We start from the raw sequence: 22,957 nt of genomic DNA on the forward strand, positions 1-22,957 counted from the left end.
TACAGGTACTGCACAGATAGAATAAAAAGAACAAGGCAGGCTGAGACTCGACATGGGACAACGTGGAAGAGGAACCTGTGGTAAAACAAATAATAAAAAATATTCATTGTACCGCAACTGGATCAGATCGATTCCCAATCGATTGACATTCTTGGCATCTCTTGGCTACAGCCCAGCCGTGCGAACGCTTCCCGATACCCTTCGACACTACGCCTTGTATGCGGGTACCCACTTACCTACCTTAGGGATCTACAGTACATAGCCTACCTCACAAATCCCCTATCTCCTTGGGTCTTGCGGACAATCCGCCCAGTGTCAAAAGTGCCAAAAAAAACCGCACATGCCAGGGACGAACGGGGGGGCATTAGGCTCAGGGACAAAACAAGCCCCCAGGGACCGACCAACAGAAAAAGCCAGCCAAGCATGAATTCAGGAACCACAAATGGGACACCCCCCATCAATCTCCATGGGTGATACGCTAGCCGCCTGGGTTTCTGCGTCACCAATGCGAAATACAATGGCCCATCCGACGACCAAGCATGACGGGCCGTGACCTCGAGCAGGCGCCATCTTTCACGCTAGATTCAGGAACCGTCGTTCTATTTGTATACTTGGTACTGAACCGGCGGCGAGCTAACAGCGAACATCCTAATTCCATCGACCTGTTGCTCATCTCCCCCCCTCGAGTTAGTGGCGCCCTAGAAGCACACGGGAGATTTGGGACTCATGCTGTGGGCGAAGAAGAAATGGTGCAAATGGGCAAACACAACCACCCCCCGAGGAAATGGTTGGAAATGGATCAAGTTTTTTTCGATTGACCCCGTCTGTTTCGCTTCCCCCGGTAGTTTTTTATCTCCTCCCTGCTTTGTCATCCTGTCCCATCTTCTTGTTAGCATCATCATCCCCCGAATCGGGTAGTTTCTTTTGTTTGTTTGCCCATGACCCATGGAACCAAACGTCGCGGGCTCGTGCGGCAAAAGGTCAAGAACTAGGCAAAAAGTTGCCGGGCCTAAAACCGCTTGGGACTCGTAGAGCAGCACTCGGGAAATACGAAGGGTCAGGACTCGTGGCCCTTCTTCGTGATGGAACGGCGCGACATTTGTTGGTTGACGGTGCCTAAAATGGAATCCTGCCAAGGGAAAAAAATCTTTATACATATGGCTCTTTTCCCCCCTGTCGTTCAACTGCCCCCCCTTTGGAGAAATCATCCATCCAACGGTCAAGCAGATCAAGGAGGCACCACTCGTTAATCCTTCCTTGTTTGCATTCTTTCTTTTTTTCTTTCTTTTCCCAGCTATCCAACTCTGACAGTATACATTCTTTCTAGTGACAGTTGCTTCTGACTTGCCGCCCATCCAGGGTTTCTGCTTCTGTCGCACAGCCAGGCAATCCACTCACACTCTTTTCTTTTATCTCTGCCTCGTCTTACTTTTCCGTCGATCATTTACAGGCATTATTAAGCCGTTACTTCTTCAGATTTCTGCCAACACGGTTGACCGTGCTTTGAGGGTCTCACAATGTCCGTCAAGGGATCCCTCCAGATCCTGGCGTTGCTGCCGTTGCTACAGACTATCGTTCTCGCCCAAGATGGCCGCTTCATCGTGACGGGTAGGCAGACCGCTCTCAACACCACGAGCGGTGAGCGCCCCACACGTATGAATGTCAACCAGATGCAGAATGACGGAGGCGCACTCTGGTAAGGCTTGCTACTATAAATTTTTGACGGTGTGATGTGGGGCAAGACTTGTGGACATGCGTTGTCTTATCTGATCTGAGTATCAAAGCGGGAGACTGACAACATGTGTCTTATGCAGGGATCTGTTTATTCTTGGTTTGGCCGAGTTCCAGGCGGCAAAGGAGAGCGACGAGCAATCATACTTTGGTGTTTCTGGTAAGTGGGATGTTGGCTGTTTGTTGTCTCAGTCTGGTCAGGAGAGAATGCTAACGAACTTGGTTCAGGTATCCATGGTCGTCCATACATTCCATGGAACGGCGTCGGGGCAGCGGCCGGTGGCAATGGGAGGGGTTTCTGTCCTCACGGTGTAAGTCCATGATTCAGCATAGTCTTTCCCTATGCAGTCGGATGCCTTGCCCTTTACTATAGCAGTGACATGCATACTAACCAACGTGCCCCACCACAGGAAATCCAATTCGCCACTTGGCATCGTCCCTATGTTGCAGTTTTTGAGATGATTCTTGGTCAGCACGTTACTACAGTTGCCTCGCGCTACTCGGGCTCCCAGGCGTCAGCTTACCAGACTGCTGCGGAGAACTGGAGAATGCCTTACTGGGATTGGGCCAGTGACTACAACCTGCCGGCATCGGCCACGACGCCAACCATCACGGTCAACGGACCGACGGGACAAACTACCATCAAGAACCCGTTGTACAACTACAAGTGGCAGCAGTTCCCCTTGAACACGGCCAACAACTACTTTCCCACCAACACGGACCGCAACTGCTGGGGGTGGCCCGAGACTACTCGTCAGCCGAACTCGCAGGGTCAAAACCAGTTCAACATTGTCAACCAGGATCTGGCCGATGTCAACAACCCGCTAAAGAGCCAGGTGGTGAGTTGAGTTTAATGACTTTTTTGCTAAGAGAGAGGTTCAAGACCATTGACTTCTGACATGTGCAACAACATATAGTACCGTATCATGTCGACCGTCACTGACTACAACACCATGGCCACCTATGGTACCAGCGGTTTGAGTTTCGAGGCTCCCCACAACGATGTGCACACTTCCATGTATGCCATCATGACATACCTCGACTACTCTGGCTTTGACCCCATCTTGTAAGTTTCTCGATGCAGCTTGTCTCACTGCTTTGCTTTGTACAGTCAGTGCACCTGCCTAACCACCAGACCAACACTACAGCTGGTTGCACCACACCAACGTCGATCGTCTGATCGCCCTGTGGCAGGCAGTCAACTACAACAACACCATCCAGACCGGAAGCTACCGCACCCGTGGTCTGTACGCGACGCCGGCCAACTCGGTCATCACGGCCGACAGTGACCTGAAGCCCTTTTACCGTGACGCCAACAACTTCCACACCGGCAGGACGGCATCGTCGACCAAGAACTTTGGGTACACCTACCCCGAGTTGGTCCACGAGAACAGCGCCACCAAGGACCAGCTGCGCCGCTCCGTCATCAGGTCCGTCAACATCCTCTATGGTGACGGCTCCATGGCCAACCAGCCCGACCCGGCCGCTTCGTCCTCGGTCGCGCCCGCGCCTTCCAGCACTGCCGCACCCACCTCCTCGGCCGCTCCTCAATCTCAGAGCGTTGCTTCTGCCTCGGCAGTTTCATCCAGCGCTCCATCCCCTTCATCTTCCGACACTGCGGATGAGGATAACGGTGACGGTGAGGACAATGACGGCGGCAGCACCGAGGTGCCCACGCCTGCTCCTACCCCCAGCTCAGCCCCCGCACCTGGACCTGCACCTGGACCCGGCCCAGCTCCCGGTCCAGGACCAGCTCAGGGACCCGGGCCTGCTCCTGCTCCCGCCCCTGCTCCTGCCCCTGCTCCGGCTCCCGCCAAGGGCAAGGGCAAGAGCAGCGGCAACAACCGCAGCAACGGCAACGGCAACGGCAACACCATCAACTGGGGCAACTGGTCGTGGCTCTTTGGCCGCCGCAGCCGCATGGTCAAGCGCGAGCCGACGCTGTCGGACCTCGAGCTCATCCCCGAGATCCTCGGCAAGGTGGCCCCGGTGCTGGGCGACGCCATCAACGGCGTGGCTGCCAAGGTTTCCGGCGGCGACTACGGCAGCATCGGCAAGCACGTCAAGAAGCCGGCGGCCTCGTCGTCTGGCAGCAGCTACGGCAGCAAGAACAAGGCCTCGCCCGTCCCGGCCGCTCCTGTCAAGCAGTACTCGATCGGCGTGCAGGTCGAGCGTAGCGAGCTTCCCCTTCCCTGCAGCCTGGTCTTCTCCATCGGTAAGACCTACGTCGGCCACACCACTCTGCTCTCCATGCCTCTCGAGGGTCCCACCTACGACGACCTCCCGCTCGACAGCGCCATTAAGGCCTTTGGCATGAGCCCTGTCGACGTCAACAAGATCCAGGACCTTCTGACTGCTCAGATCAAGATGGCGAGTCCCTTTTATTATTGAGTTGGTTGATTGGGCATGAGCCAAAAAGGAAAGCTGACAAAGTAAAAAACTAATTCTTCAACCCACTTGTAGCCCAACGGTACCATGATTGCCAATGCCAACGTTCCCAGTCTCAAGGTCAAGGTCCGCGGTGAGGAGATTAGGCCCCCGGTTGCTCTGGACGAGTTCCCCACCATCATCAACAACTTCTTCAACGGTCCTACTCTTGGTGGCCTGAAGTGCAAGATCATCAACGCTCTCGGTGGAGACTACAACAACGCTGCTGATCAGGGTTATGGCAACGGTCCCGCCCCCAGCAACGTCGACAATGGCAACGACGACAACGACGACGACAACGACAACGACGATAACAATGACGACGACTATGGTAACAACAGCAGCAACAGCAGCAACAACGACAACGACGGCAACTACGGCAACAACAACAACAACAACACCCCCGCCCCTCAGTCCTCGGTTGAGGCCGCCAGCCAGCAGCCAAGCCCCTCGGGTGGAGACTATGCCCCCGCCACTACGCCGGCAGCCTCGTCTCCCACTCCGGTGAGCAGCAATGTTGTGCATGTTGGGACCACCACCTCGACCGTCACTGCTGTGCGGGCCCAGTCCACCTCCAGCAACGTCCCTGACTCGGTTGTGCCGTCGTCATCGTCTGTCATGTCATCTGTTGCGGTCACCACTTTGCCCATCGCACAGTCTCCCAGCTCCGATGTCAAGCCCGTCGAGAGCACCACCTCGCTCGCTGCGGACACCTACACTCCTTCACCTTCCGTCAAGACCAGCACCACGTCGTCTGTTGAGGCTGTCGATGTCACGTCCTCCACGACCACTGCCCCGGTCCAGGCTACCCCCAGCACTGCCGTCGTACCTGCATCCGAGACTCCCTCGTCGGACGTCAAGCCTGTCGAGAGCACCACCTCGCCTGCTGCGGACAACTACCCTCCTTCGCCCTCGGTCAAGACCACTTCCTCCGTCGAGGCGGTTGACGTGACTTCCTCCACCTCTGCCGTTGTGCCCGCTTCTGTGACGCCTTCGCCGTCGCCGTCAGACTCGGATTACAACGACTACCCCCCTTCGCCCTCGGGAACCACCTCTTCTGTTGAGGCTGTTGACGTGACTTCTTCCAGCTCAGCCGTTGTCCCCGCGTCCGCAACACCCTCCTCGTCGCCTTCAGGCTCGGACTACAACGACTATCCTCCCTCGCCTTCAGGCACCACCTCTTCTGTCGAAGCTGTCGACGTGACTTCTTCGAGCTCAGCCGTTGTTCCTGCTTCTGTGACGCCCTCAGCTTCGCCTTCCGGTTCTGACTACAACGACTACCCTCCGTCACCTTCAGGCACCACTTCCTCCGTCGAGGCAGTTGACGTCACCTCTTCGAGCTCTGCCGTTGTGCCCGCTTCTGGAACGTCTTCATCCTCGTCTGTAACACCCACGACTTCTTCCGTCGAGGCGGTCGATGTCACATCGTCCACTACGTCAACCCCCGCCCCTGCTACCAGCAGCCCAAGCTCTGCCGCCGCGTCCGCCTCTGAGACATGCACCGACTCGTCTGTCAAGCCGGTCGATGTCACCTCTTCCAGCTCTGCCGTCGTGCCCGCTTCTGCAACGCCTTCTCCCTCCAGCACGACCTCGTCCGTCGAGGCTGTTGACGTCACGCCGACTTCGTCGCCGTCCCCGTCGACCCAGAGCACCAGTGCCGTTGTCCACGCCTCGGTGACTCCCTCCTCGGTCGTCCAGGCCGCTTCATCAGCGACCCCGGCCCCTTCGGCCTCGGACAACTACCCTCCGTCGCCCCAGCCTTCGTCCGTCGTCCCCGTCGACAACTCGCCCACCACGACCCCGGTCCCCACCAACGACAGCTACGGCGACTACCCTCCCGTCCCCGTCCAGTCCTCGGTGCACCCCACCACCGACCAGACCTACCCGCCCTCGCCCGGGGGCTGCGGCGCCGTGCCTCCCGTCGCTAACCCCGTCGCCAAGCCCGCCGTCGACGTCGCCCAGCCCGCCCCTCTCGCCACCACCCAGGCCACCGCCGAGACCCCCAGCGGCGAGGTGTTCACGCCCTCGGCCCCCAGGACCCCGGCCAACTCCGTCCCCGCCGTCAAGAACACCCCGCAGGGCGCCGTCTTTGCCCCGTCGCCCGCCAACAGCCGCATGGCCAGGCGCGCCGCCATCCAGGCCCGCACCCTGGGCCTGCTCGAGGGTCTGATCGGAACCCTCGCTGACGGCGCTGGTGCCGGTGCCGGTGGCAGCTACGGCTCCAGCCCCGCCCCCGCCTCTACTGACGACTACGGCTCATCCGGCGCCAGCGCCCCGGCCGACACCACCGGCGACTACTCTGGCTCCGCGTCCGGCGCCAGCCTGCCGTCTCTGGACGGCCTCGGTGCCGCCATCTCCTCCGTCCTGGGCGGCGGCGGCAACGTCGACCCGCTCAAGAGCCTCGGCAGCCTCGGCTCCTACGTGCAGGCGGCCAAGGCTGCCGCCGCTGCTGGCCAGGGCTACACGCCCCAGGCTGCGTCGGCCCCTGCTGACAGCTACGACAGCCAGCCCCAGGCTGCTGCTGCTCCCGCCATCCCCAAGCTGTCCCTCCCGGTCTTGGGCGGTGGCAGGAGGGTTGCTGGTGCCGCTTACTAAGGGATTTAGCGAAAGAGAGAAAGATGTGTTATATTCGAAAGGGGAAGAAGGGCTCGTGTAAGCCAAAGGAAAGTGGTTACAGATTGAAACAACAATGGTGTACATGCTGCACATATACGAGACCACGCACACATGGGTGGGACGGCATTCTTTTTCTCTTTTGTCTCTTGGTTTTATTTTTTATTTTTTTATTTTTTTGAACTTCATATGTTAAATATGGTATAGAAAGTTTCTAAACTCGTACAAATAAAGTCGCTATGAACTGCAATTTCATCAACACATCACTGGCACACATGTTTGAACTTTGAAATAACCACCAACCGAGTCTAAACTCGATTTCCAACAAGAGATAGCCTAGCATACTGGGTATAACGAAACAGTAATACACACAAAAATGTTACCTGCAAATCTAACAAAGCAGGAAAGCAGTGCTTTGCTTTGCATAATGTGCGAGATGTCAAATCAACACGGCCAAACAAGATAGTATATATTCAGCTCTTTGTCTTTGATGTGCCCTGGCTTGATGTACGTTGGCTTAACGCCTCCAAACGCTTGTACTCTTCACAATAGACCTTGCAATATTTTTTAAATCCCGGGGTAAAATCAAGCCCAGCCTCTCGTAAGGTTTCTTTGCAAAGTAGTAGTAGTAGTATTAGTTAACGCCGGGCTCGGCCCGGCTTGTTAGCCGGCCGTTAGCAACCTCCCGAGGGGTATCTCGGCGCGCGTTCTATCTTCTTTATTTACACAGGGGGAAAACAAGGAGGGCAGAGGCGGATCGTGCCTGACCGGGTTCGGGCCCGGTCCTGCTTAGGGGGTTAGTTCACTGACGCGACCCCGTGCCTAAGGTGCACGGAGGGTTCGTCTGACGGCTTGTGCCGTGAAGTGTGGGTGAAAAGGCAGTAAGTCTATTCCTCGTCAGAGTTCGAGTCGTTTACGATCGGTGTCCCTAGGCGTAAAGTGCGTTCGTGGCGCGCGGGGCGCTGGCGGGCCGCTCTGGGGCGGGCGCTGAAGTAGTTGGTGGCTATCGAAAACGCCTCAAAGCTTTTCGGTTGCCCGAAGCTTGTCTGGAAGAATTTCCAGCGTTGGGCGCGATTTGGCGGCCCGGCCGGCCGGTCGTTATTAGGCCACGGCCAGTTTCTCCACACCGCCCGCGAATAGCGGCAGTGCACCGGGTGCTCAGGGGAGGTCCGCTTCCAGCACCAGGCACACGAGGTGTTTGCATCCTGGTGGTTGAAACGGTCATGGTAGGCCTTGAAATCGCCGTGGCCGGTCCTCATGGCCAAATAATGGCCCAGTAGGGGTCTTGGCAAACGCAGTTCCTCGGGCTCCTTTCTCGGTGTGTATTGGAATTTCCATTCCCTATATGCGGGGGACCGTTCACAGAGTTCTTTACGCCACCAGTCCTTCTCTATATTCGAAAGAATGGCTCTGAGGACCGTGCCGGCACCGCTATACGTGGTTTGCTGAGCCCTCGGGTCTGGGTCCGGCGGTCCGGCGGAGCCGGCCTTGGCCAGCTCGTCAGCCCGGTCGTTTCCCGGGATTCCCTGGTGCCCAGGGCACCAACGGACCCGAACCTCGGTACCTTGTTTTCGGAGTAGATCGACAAGGTTATGGAACTCCAGAAAGGCCCATTGGGACGAACGCGGCGCGTCGCCTCTAAGACCCCAAATAACCGAGGTGCTGTCCACACAAATCCAGATCCGGGCGCCTGGCTGGGCCTTGGCTGCCGCCTGTAGCCCTTTTAGGGCGCCAATCGCCTCGGCGTCGAAAACGTGGCTTTCCGGCGTAATAGATGCGGAGCCTGCGGCAAATTCCAGGCCCGCCCTAAAAGCGGCCCATCCGTACCCTATTTGGACGCAGTTGTTTTCGTGTTTTTCCGAACCATCCGTATATACCACGATATCGTCAGGTGATACCATGTCCAGCCATTCGATAAAGCGGCGGGCCGCTTCCTCTTTCGGGACTCCTCCGGTGGGGTCAGTGCGAGAATCCGGGGCATTGCGAGGTGCGCGCAACTCTAGTCTCCGGATCCGCGGGAGAAGTTGTGCAGCCGTTTGCAGGGTCGTGGCCGAATGGCCCGAGTTGCGGGCACGAGGTGTTTCACGCAGGCGGCTGACAAGGGGGTGCCCCTTGTCCGCGAGCCTTAGTCGGGCGCCGTATTTCAGGCGGGTGTAGGCCAGCGCGACGCGGGCCGAGGGTAGTCCTGCGTCCCTGAGAACAGTGGACGAGGGGGTGGTTTTATACGCCGGGAGGATTGCCCGTGCCGCTAAAACCAGCGGTTTGTTCAATGCTTTGAGGAGTCCTCTTTGCTTGTGCGCTGGGTTGTACCATGCCTCGGCTGCGTAGGTGGCCGAGGAACCCACGCATGCCACCGCTGCCTTGCGAAGTGCAGCCGCAGGCGGTCCGTATCTTACTGCCCCAAAGCTCTTGAGGTGGGCAGCGACCGCCATTGCTTTGGCAGCCCTTTCGGCCACGTGGCGGCGCCCGTCTAGCCGTCGGCTGAACCAAAAACCAAGCCAACGCATGCCCGGGTAGCGCTCGGCCCCGGAGGCGCTTTGTCCGCGTCGACCGCCCGGTAGTTGGACCGGGGTAACCGTTCTACCATTAATCCGGATTTCCGGGTTGCGACCGTGCCTTTTCTTAGTGATATGGATCACCTCTGTCTTTTCCGCTGCAAAATGGATCTTCTCTTCCGCCGCAATTTCGTGCATATCCCGGAGTTTATTTTCCAGCCAACGTACGTTTTCCTCCAACGAGGGTGACGATTTCCATGTAAGCACGTCGTCTGCGTATGCCAACCGCCACTTCGTACCGTTTTTGACGAGATACGCCAAATATAACATATATAGGATCGGGGAAAGGGGAGACCCTTGCGGGGTGCCGCACCCAAGCCGCCTAAAGCCCGTGGTCGTACCCTCCAGCCGGACTCGGGCCTGGCGGCCGCTTAAAAAGTTAATCACGAACCTGAGGAGCATTTTACTAAACCCGAGGCTCCGCATTTTCCGTATTAATCGCCTATGGAGGAGGGCGTCGAAGGCGCCTTGGACGTCGCATGCGACAAGGGTGACTTCCTCCCCGCGAGCTAGAGCCTGCTCGATATCGTGGGCGAGGGCACAAACCAGATCCGTCGCCGATCGTTTGGGTAGGGCACCGCCGTGGGTGCAGCTAAGGAGCCCGTTGTCGTGTATGGCCCAAGCTATCCGGCGTGCAACGAGCCTCTCGAGGCCTTTTCCGATGCAGGAGAGGAGGGCTATAGGCCGCCAGGATCGAACGCTGCTCCGGTCTTTCTTCCCCGTTTTCGGTAGCATCGCGACTTCGGCCTTCTTCCAAGGCGCTGGGAAATGTCCGAGTTCCAGGCAACGTTGGTAGAGCCTGCGCACCGGCTCGGCCAACGAAACCCATCCGGCTTTTAGTAGCCGGACGGTCATTCCGTCGATGCCCGGGGACGTGCTCGTAACCCCAATGCAGGAGCGCTCCGCCTCTTCCGCACTAACCTGGGTGTCCCAAGGGATTTTAGCCTCGTCCGGCGACCAGGCCTCCAAGGGGTCTCCCTGCAGGTCATCCTCCGCCGAAAATCGGCCAAGCACCTCCCGTTGCAGTGCTTCCGCTTTTGCTAAAGGCTCGCTCACTTGCTCGCCGTTAATAACCAGCGGCGGGGACCGGAGGCGTGGTCCGGCTCCCAGCCAGCCCACCATGTTCCACAAATCCTTATCGTCGCGCAGTTGGTCGATCCGGTGCCTCCAGTACTCCCGCTTCGCGGCCCGCACCCCTTTCGTATAGGCTTTTTCCTCGGCAGAGGCGTCTGCCCTATTTACAGCGCTCCGTTTAACCCGCTGGAATTCGGACCAGAGCCGCTGGCAGTTTTCGGTCCACCAGGGAGCCGAGCTGTCCCTTTTTCCCGCCGGCGTACCCACGACCCACGTCACTTGCTCCCATAAAGTTGTAAATTCAGCTACCCACGCGTCCAATGCGTAGCCATCGGCCGCGGATCCCGGGTCCGGCATGTCTTGCATGCCAAAAGCAAGTAGCTCCGCGAACTTTGGTAACCGGTCGTCCCTAACCGAAACGTTAATCGCCTCCGGGCGGGGGGCGCCGCGCGTCCGCAGCGTGGTATAAAGGGATTCGTGGTCGGAGCCTGTGTAAAGACTGCTGTCAACCACAGTTATTGTGCTGGGGAGGTTGGAAAAGACCATATCCAGTAAACCCCCGTCGCGGTGGGTGGGCACGCCGATATTTCCTGTAAAACTCATCCCCTGGGCTTGCGCCCATGCCGTCAGTTGGTCCCCTCCGCGTGCGTTTGCGCGGCCCGGCTGGTATGCAGCAGCCGCTACGTTAAAATCGCCGCCTAGCACCGTGGGTCCATTTGGCACGGTATTGCATACCATTTCCAGCGCGGCTTCAGTGCCCGGAGCCCTATATACGTTAACAAACAATATTCCGTTAATTTCGAGCCAGAGTATGTCCCGCGTATTTTGGCCCTGCGGTAGCCGTCGTTGTGCGGCCCTTAGGGCTGCCCCCTTCTTAACGTAGGTGAGCACCCGGGGCCGGAGCCCAGTCATGGCTTCGTAAGTGTTGGCGTGCCATTCGTCCACTGGCGCAAAAACATCATAGCCCGGGTGCGTTTGTGTAGTCGTATTTAGCCCGCACCATGGCTCTTGCCTTGCATTTCCTACAGTAAACTATAGTCACAGGGTTGGACCAGACCCTCTAACGGACAGGCCAGCTAGAGCCCTCCTAGTCGCTGGATACCCAGCCTGCCACGTAAATACAAGGTTTGCACCTTAAACCTACCGCATCCACAAAAAGGCCTCTTGGTAAACCGACGCGCGCATCCGTCCTCTCCGGCTAAAATAGCGTCTCTTCCGCCTAACATGCCGACGACATCATCTGCCCCGGTGTACGTCCCTAGTGCGAGTAGAAAGCTTCGAAAAGCCGGCGACACCCCGTACATGTCCATCCACAGCTTAGTCCCCCGTTGGTTCCTGGGCTAGCCCAGCGCCACAATGTGGACATGAATGCAATCGAGTTCTTCCCGTCCTCCAGACCCGGCGCAGATTCCCAGTGCGAGTGAGAAGCATGGGGCGCCTCAGTCACACTATTCCACCACGGCCCACCGTCCACGGGGTGTACCAAGGGTGCGAACCAAGGCCGTGCCCACGTTTCTTGCTTCCCGTTACCCAAAGCCGTCTCCAGCAATGGGCCGACCACGTCTTGCTGTCGGGACCCTTTGGAGACTGCCGCGCCGGCACAGTGCTTCCGGTCCACGTACAACTAACCAACCCCCGTAACGGCACTACCTCCTCGCTGCAGGCAATCCCAGAAGGTGTGAGGGGGTGAGAGGGTGCCCTGTCGATTCGAAGAACCGTCGGGTGGTTCTCAGCCTAATTTCCCTTTCTTTTAAACCGTATTGTCTAGCCTTCCGGGGAAGGACGCCTGCCTATCCGGCTGGCAAAGTTTTTTGTGCCACGCTGGCTCGCATCGCGAGATTGGGCCTTGTCTTGTGCGCCTCTATGCGGGTGGCGCGCCGAGCCGCCGATCGGACTCTTCCTTCACCGCGATCAGTGGAAAACTCGTCAAAGGGGAGATCTGTCGATTATACATGGGTGTTGCGAGGAAAGGCGTTCCGTGTAGTGACGGTGCTTAGGGCGACAGGTTGAAGAGTTTTTCGTGTGTGCGCGCCTGTTAGGGCTACAGGCGGAAGTCCCGCGCAAACGTTAACAGCATGGTCCGTGCGCCCATACTGAAAATTTTGTGTACGGGAGAGAGTTGCATGACGGAGTATCAGGAACAGCGTGTCCTTCAGTGAGATATTTTTCAGGAAAATAGCGGTGTAACCGGCGGAAACCAATAAGAACGAGGAGAGGCTGCCGGTAAAAGATGGGCGGTGGATTGAGTAAAAGTAATGCATAGCATACGCGGTCGCTTGACAACTGGGATTCTCTGGACTATTACGAATCAAAACTCGATTGCCAGACCTAAAAGCTCTTTTTGCTTTTCTTTTTTCATCACCCAGCTGAGTCTATTAACAGCACATGGAATTGCGCAATTTCTGGTGAACAGTCACCTTCTTGCTGATCAAAATCGCGGGCAAGTACCCATGGATAGGACTTCATTTCAAGCAAAAAGCGCGGAGTTGTTATGGCATGATTTGAACCTTGTTCATCTAGATCAAATTTTAACCATAATTATTTGTAAGTGCCTACGGCTTGTCTCCATATGAGGCCGCGTCATCATCAACCTCAGTCGGCAACGAAAGGAACAGTCAAGTCATAGCGATTTGCCTGCCCCGGAGCAGAATTTGATATTGTAAACCTTCCCGCGCTGTATTGCCGGACAGTCCTCGGAACGTCCGACATAATTGGATATTTTCTGTAGATCACTTGTGTTGTGGAGGGTTCTGGACCAAGCGAGCTCATTGGGGTTGATTTTATGGCAACTTTAACTTGCCGGACCTGACACCTAGTCATGGCAGTCTTGGCATAGCTTGAAGATACTTGGGGGCTGTTCGTTGTGGGCCCCCTCAAAGAGGGGGTTACAAAACCTTGATTTTCGAAAAAACCGTGGGCCACCCCGCATCAGTTTTTTACCTAGAAAATCGTTAACAATTTAACTTATGCCGAGTGTAATCCCGTTCCATAACAACACAATTGCACTTACCGCAAATATACCTATATCATGACGTCCCCAGAATCTCAAGCTATCTTAGGAGCCCGCATGTATGCCCAATATGTCGAAACTCACCGCAGTAGGGCGGATACCGCGCGGGAGGGCAGATCCAAGCCAGAATCGCTACGATCGTTCTGTAAAAGGAACGGTTACCCGTATTCGAGTACTCAGCGGCATGCTCGTAATCTCCTGATCAATGGCATTCCTAAGATATCGATAAAGCGCAGCGGGCGGCCTTCATTGTTGACTGATGCTGAAGATCAAGCTCTCGTTGCGTATATCATGCAGCTTGATAAACTTGGTGCATATCCCGACTCACAACACGTAATATCTGCGGCCAATCTGATGCGTCAGTCACGTATACCGCCCTGTGGTCCAATTCAAATGAACTGGTACGGCCGTTGGCGTAAAAAACACCCGGAACTGCGACTTACCAAACAACAACCCGTCGAGATTACTCGCCTTAGTTGGGAGCAACAGATCGATCTTGTGGAGGCCTGGTATCGCCGCACGGCGGCTCATGCGGTAGAGCTTGGGATCACGGCTTCAGCGGCCTGGAACGCTGACGAATGTGGTACTAGAATCGGTGTGAGAGATGGCCGGATACCGGTATTGGTCGTGACGAAAAAGAGGCATGAAAAGCCACGCACCGCGGATCCGGCTAACCGTGAGAGTTGTACGTTGATAGGCGGTGGCAACGCTGTTGGGCAGTCGCTACCGCCCTTCTGTATCTTCACAAAGTGGCCAACGAGCGATTGGCTTGATCTGGATCTGCCTGAGGGTATCGTTTTTACGCGGTCAGAAACGGGGTTTTCCAACGGAGATATCCAGCTCACCTGGATACAGCATTTCAACCGGTATTCGTGGCCAGAAGTTGCTGCCGTGCAATCGATCGGATCTCCCACGTTGAAAGAGTGGTTTGGTCATGACTTTGACGTCAGATTCGACTTTGTGAACCGCACTGCGGCCAAAATCGATCCAAATTCACAGCGGGCCAAAACACGTATTTGGAGGTGGCTTTTTCTCGACGGCTTTACCGGCCACTTTGGCATGGAGATACTTGATTATTGCCTCAGATTTGATATCGAGATCGTTATTTTACCGCCTCATTCAACGCATTATATGCAGCCCATGGACGTATCCGTGTTCACTCACCTGAAAAACGAGTTGCAGGCGGTCCTGCATGAGCATATAAACACCGGTATTCCGGTGTTCACCCGCTCAGATTTCGTTGCTGCGATTCGAGTAAGTCGTTTTCGATCTACAGGTTAATTTAGCGGTAAACTGATATATCTTCCCTTAACTTAGCGCTGCTGGCAAACGGCTTTCACAACTGGCCACGTAATAAGCGGTTTCCAAGATACAGGCTTGTTTCCTGTCGACGGCACCAAAGTGCTCGCCAAACTGCGTGGCCACGCCACGGCAGCGAATACACCGCGATATCCGGACTCCCTTCCTACCGCTGAACGATTTTCACGGGCCAAATATGCGGCAAGCCGTATGGCGGCCAAGGCGCACCACTTTAGTTCAGATACCGTTGATGCTATCTCGGATTTACAAGCCGTTGCCAACGAGGCGATCATCCTACAGCAACGCGTTGCCCAAAAGCAGACGAATAAGCAAAAACGCCTTCAACGCGCTTCACGTTACAAAGTCAAAATGACGTTGAAGTCAAAAGACAAACAGTTCCAGACCGCTAATACGTTAGAAGATATGCGGGTCGCTCACGAAGCCAAACAGGCGTTGATCGAGGAAACAGCCCTATACCAACAAGAAAAGTTCGTCAGAGATGCGTGGTATAGGGATAAGAATCAGGCTATTCAACGCTGGCGAGAAACAGAGGGCATGCCCAACGGGATTAAGATACAACAGAAGAGATATCTGGAGGACCTCGGCTTCACGCCGGAGAACGTTCCGGCGGTCAGGGAACGCCCTGGAAAAGGAAGAAGACCGATTCACAGCCCTCACAGTCATGGTTCGTCGATAAAGGGCCAATTTCAGCTGGAAATACAAGTACCCAGATCAATATTACCGTGGATACCGACTCTGCCTGTTCTATCAGCATATGCGTATCACGATCCTCGCAATCAGCCTCACCTCCCGCCCCAAACAGGCCTTCCAAACCGTTCCCACGGTATATACCATTGGCTACACCCTCTCCCCGTCAACTTCAGGATACGAGACCGCTTGAAGACCGTTCCTCGCCGCCAATACCGGGTGGTAGAAAGGATGAGTTGGAAGTACCCGGGTCGCCTTGTGACCGCTTGAGCGACCGGAAAAGGGCGATTGAGCCAAAACTCCAGAAATAGATATCTACAGCGCAATTCACGGCTTCAATTTATCTGCAAATTCTAACCTTTTTCGTGGGTGTAGTGTTTACGAACGTGAATCGAACTTTCATGAGCTACTTTGTTAGCGATCTGCTAACAAATTTGCTGGCCCACGGTTTTTTCGAAAATCAAGGTTTTGTAACCCCCTCTTTGAGGGGGCCCACAACGAACAGCCCCCAAGTAGTGAGTTTTTACCGACACTTCCTGTTTTTTCTAAGCATTATTATCCCTCAATGCCTGCCGTAGCATTTCAATGGAGACTGCGGAGGTTTTTCAATCGCATAGTCCGAGCACGTGGTCGAAACATCGGTGTAAGCCGCCCATTGAGTCTTTTTACAGCCGCATTAGTGCACATCTTATGCGAGAGCTATCTCAACCCGACTTGGGAGGTTCATGCAGTGATCGCTTGAGTTTTGAATTATGCGCGAGAACGGGGACACGCAATCCGCGCGATAGTAGCCGAATTTGACGCCACGGCTATTTTCTTTTTTTCTCGTTCATTTCTTTTACTACCGTCAGCGCACGTGGGGTAAGTCTCTCCGGGATCTGCAGTCTTTATCGGCCCTGACGAATGGCGTGACCGCTGGAATCAACGGTGTATGCTCGGATCTCAGATTGCGAGCAGGTAGCTTCATGGGGATCTAGAAAGAAAATCTAGAACCCTTGAAGAACTGGGGGGTGACTACTCAAAAAGCCTCAGGTTCCGCAGTGGGAACCGCCGAGATTGGAAGACGTTGCGTTTAATTGGCCAGGCAGGGATCAAGGAAAGCTTAAAATATAGAGAGAGGGGAAAAAAAAACTTAGGATAGGCATTGCCGAGATGGAAGGGCGTTGATGTATGGGCTGCAAAAACAGTGCCGCTTTCGTGCCAGCCTTGGTCGATCCTCCACAAGCGACGCATGCAAGCGCGAGTCACTTGGTCGTTCGTCGAGTGCTACACAGTCCGAGTGCGACACTGGTCGGAGGGAAAGGAAAGAATGGCATCGTCGTACCGAAATACGGAAAGGACGGAATCGGTAAATACAATTAGACTATACGGCTGAAATACTAAGGGTCTACCGGCATTCCAGCATTACATTACACATCTCCCGAGCAATGTAACAGCTTCCGTGCGCAAAGTTAACACCCGTCCAAGAAAAGCCCTGCCATCCCATGTCCAACCCTATCCTACAAAACCTTCCCAGTCCGTTAAACGCCAACCAATAATACAAAGTGTAAAAAAAAAAGGAAAAAGGGAAAAGGAAAAAAAAAAAATGGACCAAAAACTCAAACCCCGCAGTCTCAGTCGGCCTCTGACCCCTTTGCGCCGCACTTCTTCTCGCAGTAGTACTTGAACTCGTCGCCGCCGATGGTGCCGTTTTCGGAGGTGCACTTGAGGCCGTCGTATTTGCAGTCCTCGCACTTGTCCCAGGGGTTGGTGCCGGTGTTGCGGCCCTTGTAAAAGGTGCAGGCGCACATGGTGGCGTTGGGGCTGATTTGGAACGTCTTGTGGCCGAAGAAGTTAACCCGCTTGGTGACGCAGACGGCCGAGTGGTGCAGGTCGCCTGTTGCGAGATCGGTCGCGGTGGCCAGAATTATGGCGGCAATGTGGAGGATTGAAAATTTCATCTTGGCGGTGTGAATTTTTTTCTCTTTTTTTCTTTCTTTTTTTTTGTTTTCCTTCTTTTTTTGTTATTGATATGCCTTCTTGGTGGTAGATATGTCTGGTTGCCTTGATTGACTCGAGCTAGTGCTGGGGTCAATGGTTATGTGTATGGCGAGGCCCGAGTAAGTAGGATGGCTGGGAGATAAGCGGTTGATTTGTACTCGAGAGCGAGGTGATTTCTCTCGGTAAAAAGAGAAATAAATTATGGTGAGGAGCCTGACTGAGTCTTACGAACCACTTGTACAGATAGTATATCAGAGATAACAAAGCAGATTGTATGCATTATCAGGTTCGGCAGTCAGGATACCCGTTTGGTCCTAAGAAAAGAACATCTTCCACGTGCCTCTTCAATGCCCACTTGGCTCCAGAAAAGAGGTTTGCATTAATTCAACAGTATCACGTCAAGGTACCCTAAGAGATTGTCATCGACATCCCAACTTTACACATTCGGGGAGAGCCCCGCTATAAGTGACGATCCGACAAGGACGCATAAGGGTCACCGCAGTAGAAAGATTGGTGTTTGAGTCAAGTCCGTATACTCGAAACCAGGAACCCGCCCTCGTGGGCTTGTACTTTTCCCCACGCTTCATATGTATGATGCCAAAGCACAGAAGCATGCGAACTATTCAGGGAAAGTGATCGTCGCTCGTTCGGTGAGGCTCATTTCCTGCTTCCATGGTCTGGCCAGCGGCGGTTTATGCTCCTGCTAACGGAGTCGCCGCTGATCAGAGCCCCCTTTTTCGCAGAAGATAAGCGGTCGGATGACCAGGCGATTAACGGAGAGCTCCGGGGACCAGCCTTGTCCTGGCAGCCGTTAACATGCAGTGAAGGAGAGGTTCATGGAGTTGGGTGCAAGGGTCAGGTGCCTAGCTTTGCTTTTTTTTGCGTCATTACTCGCTATATGGGATGGCGGGAGCTTTTGAATAGAGCTTACGTCGTTTGTGCTCCCCCATCTCCGCTATAGGCAGGCACACGCGCTTGATGGCCAATCACATAGCCGCCCTCATCCACTCGGTGGTGTTTTCCTTTTTGGTCTGAGCTTGGACAGACTGTACCTGCCGGTATAGCCGCGATCTACTCTTCTAGCCAACTTGGAAGTAGTACGGCGGTGGAGAAGTCCATCCCAGGAAAGACGTCAAAAAACCTTGGAGACTGACGATGCTACCCTCTTTTTAAATCACCATTCATGATCATTAATAGCGATTATGGCAAACCCCGCAAAATGCTACCGGCTCATTAGAAGGGGTCGTGGGGTAAAGTACACGCGGCGGGTTGGCTTGTGCTTTTCCTTAATGTCCTCCTGACCAGAGTGGGACTCTCAGCCGGCAAGAAGCGCGTTATCTTGGTCCACGACATCCAGGCCTAGATACATAATTACTGGGCAGTAGCTCGCTCGATTTAGATTGTTCTCCCTTTTTCTCTCCTCATCCTCTTGATCAGTCAGACAAGCTCGGGTTACCCTGCCTGCACTCCTCAAGCCGATCCTCGCTCTTCACTTCTCAGCTTTATTGCTTTGACAGCCCCCGGATAAGATTGGTCTGTTTCTTTTCTTCCCTGCCTTTCGTGGCCAAGACTTGGCTTTAATCCGTGAACCCCCGTTACTTCGCCCGGCACTTTATTTTTGTCTTGGCCTTTTGATGCCAGCAAACCATCCCCACGCCGCGCGCATACTCAGCCTCAGCCCGTACCGCACATAAGACAACAACAACAACAACAACACCACCATCATATCATCACACACCATGTTCTTCACGAGACTAGCAACCCTCACCGTCGCCAGCTTGATGGTTTCACCCATCACAGCTGGCCCCATCAACCCCAGAGCATCCAGCGGCAACGGCCAAGCCATCGGGGAGTCCGAAGTAGCCGTCAACACCCCCGAAGGCGTCCAGATGATGAGCCACAGCGCATATGTCAGCATGCTCCAGGAAAAAGGTATCCAGATCGGCGCGCCACCCCCGATCCACGACGACATGGTCACTTATAACGCCCAGCAGCTGGCCGAGCTTGAGGCATCCGAAGCCGCCAAGAAGACCGACGATGCTCCTCCGCCTCCTCCGGGAACGCTCGACAGCCGGGGCAAGTGCGACAAGACTACGTCGGTCGTCATAGACAACACCACCACCTTTGTCGACTGGGACGCGCAGATGTCGCCCGTCGTGTGCGCACAGGGCAACATGATGGTCGCCGTGGCCAGCGGCTACATGGTCAGTAACTCGATCGGCGTCAACGCCGGACTGATGCCCACCATGGTCAAGGACGTGCTCAGTGGCTCGCTCAACATCGACTACACGAGGTCCTGGACCACCTCCTCCGTCATCACCACCACCGGCACCGTCACGGACAAGAACTGCGGCGTCATGGTCACGCGCCCCATCGTCACCAGGCGCACCGGTCGCGTCTTCAAGGGCTGCCTCGGCGCCCTCGAGCAGATCGGCGCCTTCTACGCCGATGACCACAAAGAAGTCACAATCGCTGGCATGAAGTGGGTTGAAGGTGCAATTTCCATGTGCATGAAGCCCGGCATCAACCCGCCTCTGAGCCGTTGCTCCGGGGAGGGCAACTTTATCTAGAGCTTTTCTCTAAAGCTCTTTTTTTATTATTATTTCTTTGGGTCTTTTTTCCATTTCTTTGGGTATCTTTCTAACGTTTCCAAACCCGTGTACTACTACCATATTCAGCGTTCTGATGTTTTCATGAGCAGTCTTGGCTACCACTTTGCCCACTGCATTTCCTTTTTAGCTTTTTGTTTTGTTTTGTTTTGTTTTCTTTTTGCATTAGTTTTTCATTTATTTCCCTTTCCTATCAGTCCTTGTTTTGTTTCATTTCACTTCTTCGGATGTGTTCATTTCTCATTTCCTTATCTGTCAGGGCATACCCTGTGGCATTACCCTCTCGCGGAAGGTTCTCACTCATTCGCCCCAGAGCGTCCACTTCTCTATTTGTTGCTGGGCACTAAATCTTATTGTCCCACCTCATTTCTGACAATTACGTCCTACCCTCGCTACGCTGAGCTTTTTTCCACAAACCTTAACGCCATCCACCCTAGTCGAACGAGCTCCACATTTTACCATTTCCTCCTCATTTCCTCCTCATTTGTTTTCCTTGGTATTTTCGCTCATGTTTCCTATTTTCATGACTATCGTTGAATACCCAATTTCGTCTTTTTCCTTTCTCGCATTGCATCATTTCATAACATCATCTTGTACATATAGCACACCTTTTAGGTACAAATAGCTCCGAATGAAGGTCTCAGCCAGGCTGAGCTCTATTCTTCATAACATCGCATATGTGCAGAACATGTAGAACAAACCAACGTGTGATACTAGATTGTGAAACTAAAAAAAGAAATTCTCATCACTATATAGCCTCATACCCCTTTTGCATATCCGGAATGTTTCCATAGTACCATATGCTCGCCATGCCCATCACGGCCGCCACGCCGCTGCACACCAGAGCCACGTACCCCTTGGTCGTGAATCCTTTCGGCAGTGGCGGCGGCGGCCTGTTCTCGCCAGTCAGGTCCAGCACGTCGTCCGCATTGCCCGCGGCGTTTCCTGCGGCCGCCATGCCGGACAGCTTGCACGACTCGAGGTGCGACCGGGGCAATTGCGGGTGCTTGGCGCCGGATGCGAGGAGCTGTTCCGGGGCCGACACCAGCGTCGCGACGAGCCCCTGCTCCATGTGCCATTCGATGTGGCAGTGGAAGAGCCAGGCACCCGGGTTGTCGGCCACGAAGCGGAGCACGGCGTGGCCGTTGCCGCGGATGAGGACCGTGTCGCGGCGCAAGGGGATGTCCCTCTGCAGGCGCGGCCTGTTTGACGGGACGAAGGGCCCCGCGTCGGCGTCGGAGCGGGTGATGACCTGGAAGTTGTGCCCGTGCAGGTGGAAAGGGTGGTCGCCGTCGTCGAAATTGTTGACGACCAGCTCGACGACGTCGTTGTGGCGCAGCACGTGGGTGTTGGTGTGGCTGCCGTAGACTATGGGGTTCGTGGCGGCGGTGGCGCCGCCGACCGTGAGTGCCGTGTAGAGGGTTGGGACCTTGGGGCCGACGTAAGTGATGTTGTTGAAGAAGGCGCTTTTGGTGAAGTCAGAAGCTGTAAATTGCTGTCGTCAGGGGTTAGGTTGGGTGTAGGTAGTACTTACTAGTTTACTCCATTCCCGAGAATCTTCATGTGAATGTTGAACTCAATCGATTGGCTCACTGCATCCAACAGCCTGAACTTGTCAGCAGGCACAAGGTTCATGTCGTCGAGCAAAATCCCGCTATCAGGTGCCAATTTGTCCGGCTCCGGCAGAGGTTTCTCCTCATTGTACACCAGCCAACCGGTGACAGACGGGTTCAGGTCCTCGGGAGCATCGTCAAAGAGCTCTTCGTCCATCGTGGAAACAATCGCAAAGTTCTGCGTCGCATCCGATTTCGCCTTGAGGAGAACGCTATATCTCTGCGCGGCAGCAAGGTAAAGCACATCCACCGGTGCCGACTCTTCCATCCACACGCCGTCCGCCTCGACCACACGGACCTGGTGGCCCTCGAACCTGACAAAGTGCGACGCGAACGCGCCGACGTTGACCATCCTGACCAGGTACGTCTTTTCCGGCTCGACCTTGACGCGCAGGTCCTGCGTGTCGTTCATCAGCGCCGCCTGTGGCACCGGCTCCGCGCCCGAGGGGTTCTTGTAGTTTAGGAACCCGGCGATCAGCTCCTTCATGGGACGGTGGTACCAATCCGAGAGGGTCAAGACGATGTCGTCGTCGTACTTTCCCTCGTGAGGCCCGGCCGGGTCGTGGACAACGACGGGACCCCTCAGGCCGTCGGGATACTGCCCGTTGTTGTGGGCATGGTACCAGTACGTGCCCGGCTGGTCTACCTTGAAGCGGTAGGTAAAGGTGTGGCCCGGCGGTACGGGGCACTGGGTGACGCCGACGGCGCCGTCCATGTGGTTGGTACCATTCTGGAAGAGCCCGTGGAAATGCAGGCTGGTGGTTGTGTTTCCGAGGCCGTTGTGCAGGTTCACGACGACTTCATCGCCGACGGTGGCGCTGATGAGTGGCGGTGGCCATTGGTTGTTGATGCCGATTGTGGGCTTTGCATAAGCGCCGTCTGGGTTGGTTGTGATCCAGCTCAAATGAAAGTCATGGGCGATCGTCTTGCTCCAGATGCAAGCCGGTTGGCCGAGGGCGAGCAGTGCGACGAGGCCGCCTCTCAACGAGCTGGTGAAGCGCATCGTGACAATCTGATTGTTTACCTACCAGTCAACCACCAAGCCACACCCGGATGGACCGACCTGAAAGCGACGGGTTTGTAATGGTATTTCCCAGCCTTGCTTGATTCGGTTACGATTCGTAGAATGTATAATGAATCATTGATGTCTCCTCCGCCATTTCATCCCGAGATCCTCATTTCATCTTCAGGGATCGAGCCAGGACCAGGTGTGTTGTCACGCCGTCAATCGGCGTGATTTTTTTTTTTAAGATGGCTGAGATTCTGATGTTCAGGTGGGTTGATCGCGTGAAAAGTCAAACTGCTACCCCCCCACTAGCCACAATGGTGAGTGAGTGG

The 22,957-nt window shown here is 55.1% G+C and overlaps 5 protein-coding genes across 5 annotated transcripts; 3 read left to right on the forward strand and 2 right to left on the reverse strand.

Annotated features, from left to right (window-relative positions):
* Positions 1-1,517: 1,517 nt before the first annotated feature.
* MGG_14598 (uncharacterized protein) lies at positions 1,518-4,122 on the forward strand (the record flags this gene model as incomplete). The annotated part of the gene is made up of 6 exons (XM_003708876.1): positions 1,518-1,696; positions 1,815-1,891; positions 1,960-2,042; positions 2,142-2,570; positions 2,649-2,797; positions 2,880-4,122. The coding sequence occupies 6 exons, from the start codon at positions 1,518-1,520 to the stop codon at positions 4,120-4,122; spliced, it is 2,160 nt and encodes a 719-aa protein (XP_003708924.1).
* Positions 4,123-4,206: 84 nt separating this feature from the next.
* On the forward strand, positions 4,207-6,753 carry MGG_14597 (uncharacterized protein; the record flags this gene model as incomplete). The annotated part of the gene is made up of 2 exons (XM_003708877.1): positions 4,207-4,405; positions 4,646-6,753. 2 exons carry the CDS (start codon positions 4,207-4,209, stop codon positions 6,751-6,753), a joined length of 2,307 nt encoding a protein of 768 aa, XP_003708925.1.
* A 10,277-nt stretch (positions 6,754-17,030) lies between these two features.
* On the reverse strand, positions 17,031-17,357 carry MGG_02154 (uncharacterized protein; the record flags this gene model as incomplete). Its single annotated transcript, XM_003708878.1, has 1 exon — positions 17,031-17,357. The coding sequence occupies one exon, from the start codon at positions 17,355-17,357 to the stop codon at positions 17,031-17,033; it is 327 nt and encodes a 108-aa protein (XP_003708926.1).
* Positions 17,358-19,136: 1,779 nt separating this feature from the next.
* On the forward strand, positions 19,137-19,967 carry MGG_02155 (uncharacterized protein; the record flags this gene model as incomplete). The annotated part of the gene is made up of 1 exon (XM_003708879.1): positions 19,137-19,967. The coding sequence occupies one exon, from the start codon at positions 19,137-19,139 to the stop codon at positions 19,965-19,967; it is 831 nt and encodes a 276-aa protein (XP_003708927.1).
* A 225-nt stretch (positions 19,968-20,192) lies between these two features.
* MGG_02156 (iron transport multicopper oxidase FET5) lies at positions 20,193-22,948 on the reverse strand. Its single transcript, XM_003708880.1, has 2 exons — positions 21,541-22,948; positions 20,193-21,472 (listed from the first exon to the last, which is right to left on the reverse strand). Exons 1-2 carry the CDS (start codon positions 22,620-22,622, stop codon positions 20,755-20,757), a joined length of 1,800 nt encoding a protein of 599 aa, XP_003708928.1. The 5' UTR covers positions 22,623-22,948; the 3' UTR covers positions 20,193-20,754.
* Between the last annotated feature and the right edge of the window lie 9 nt (positions 22,949-22,957).

This window comes from Pyricularia oryzae, chromosome 1, assembly GCF_000002495.2.
Source record: "Pyricularia oryzae 70-15 chromosome 1, whole genome shotgun sequence".
In the NCBI taxonomy this organism is placed as follows: Eukaryota; Fungi; Ascomycota; class Sordariomycetes; order Magnaporthales; family Pyriculariaceae; genus Pyricularia; species Pyricularia oryzae.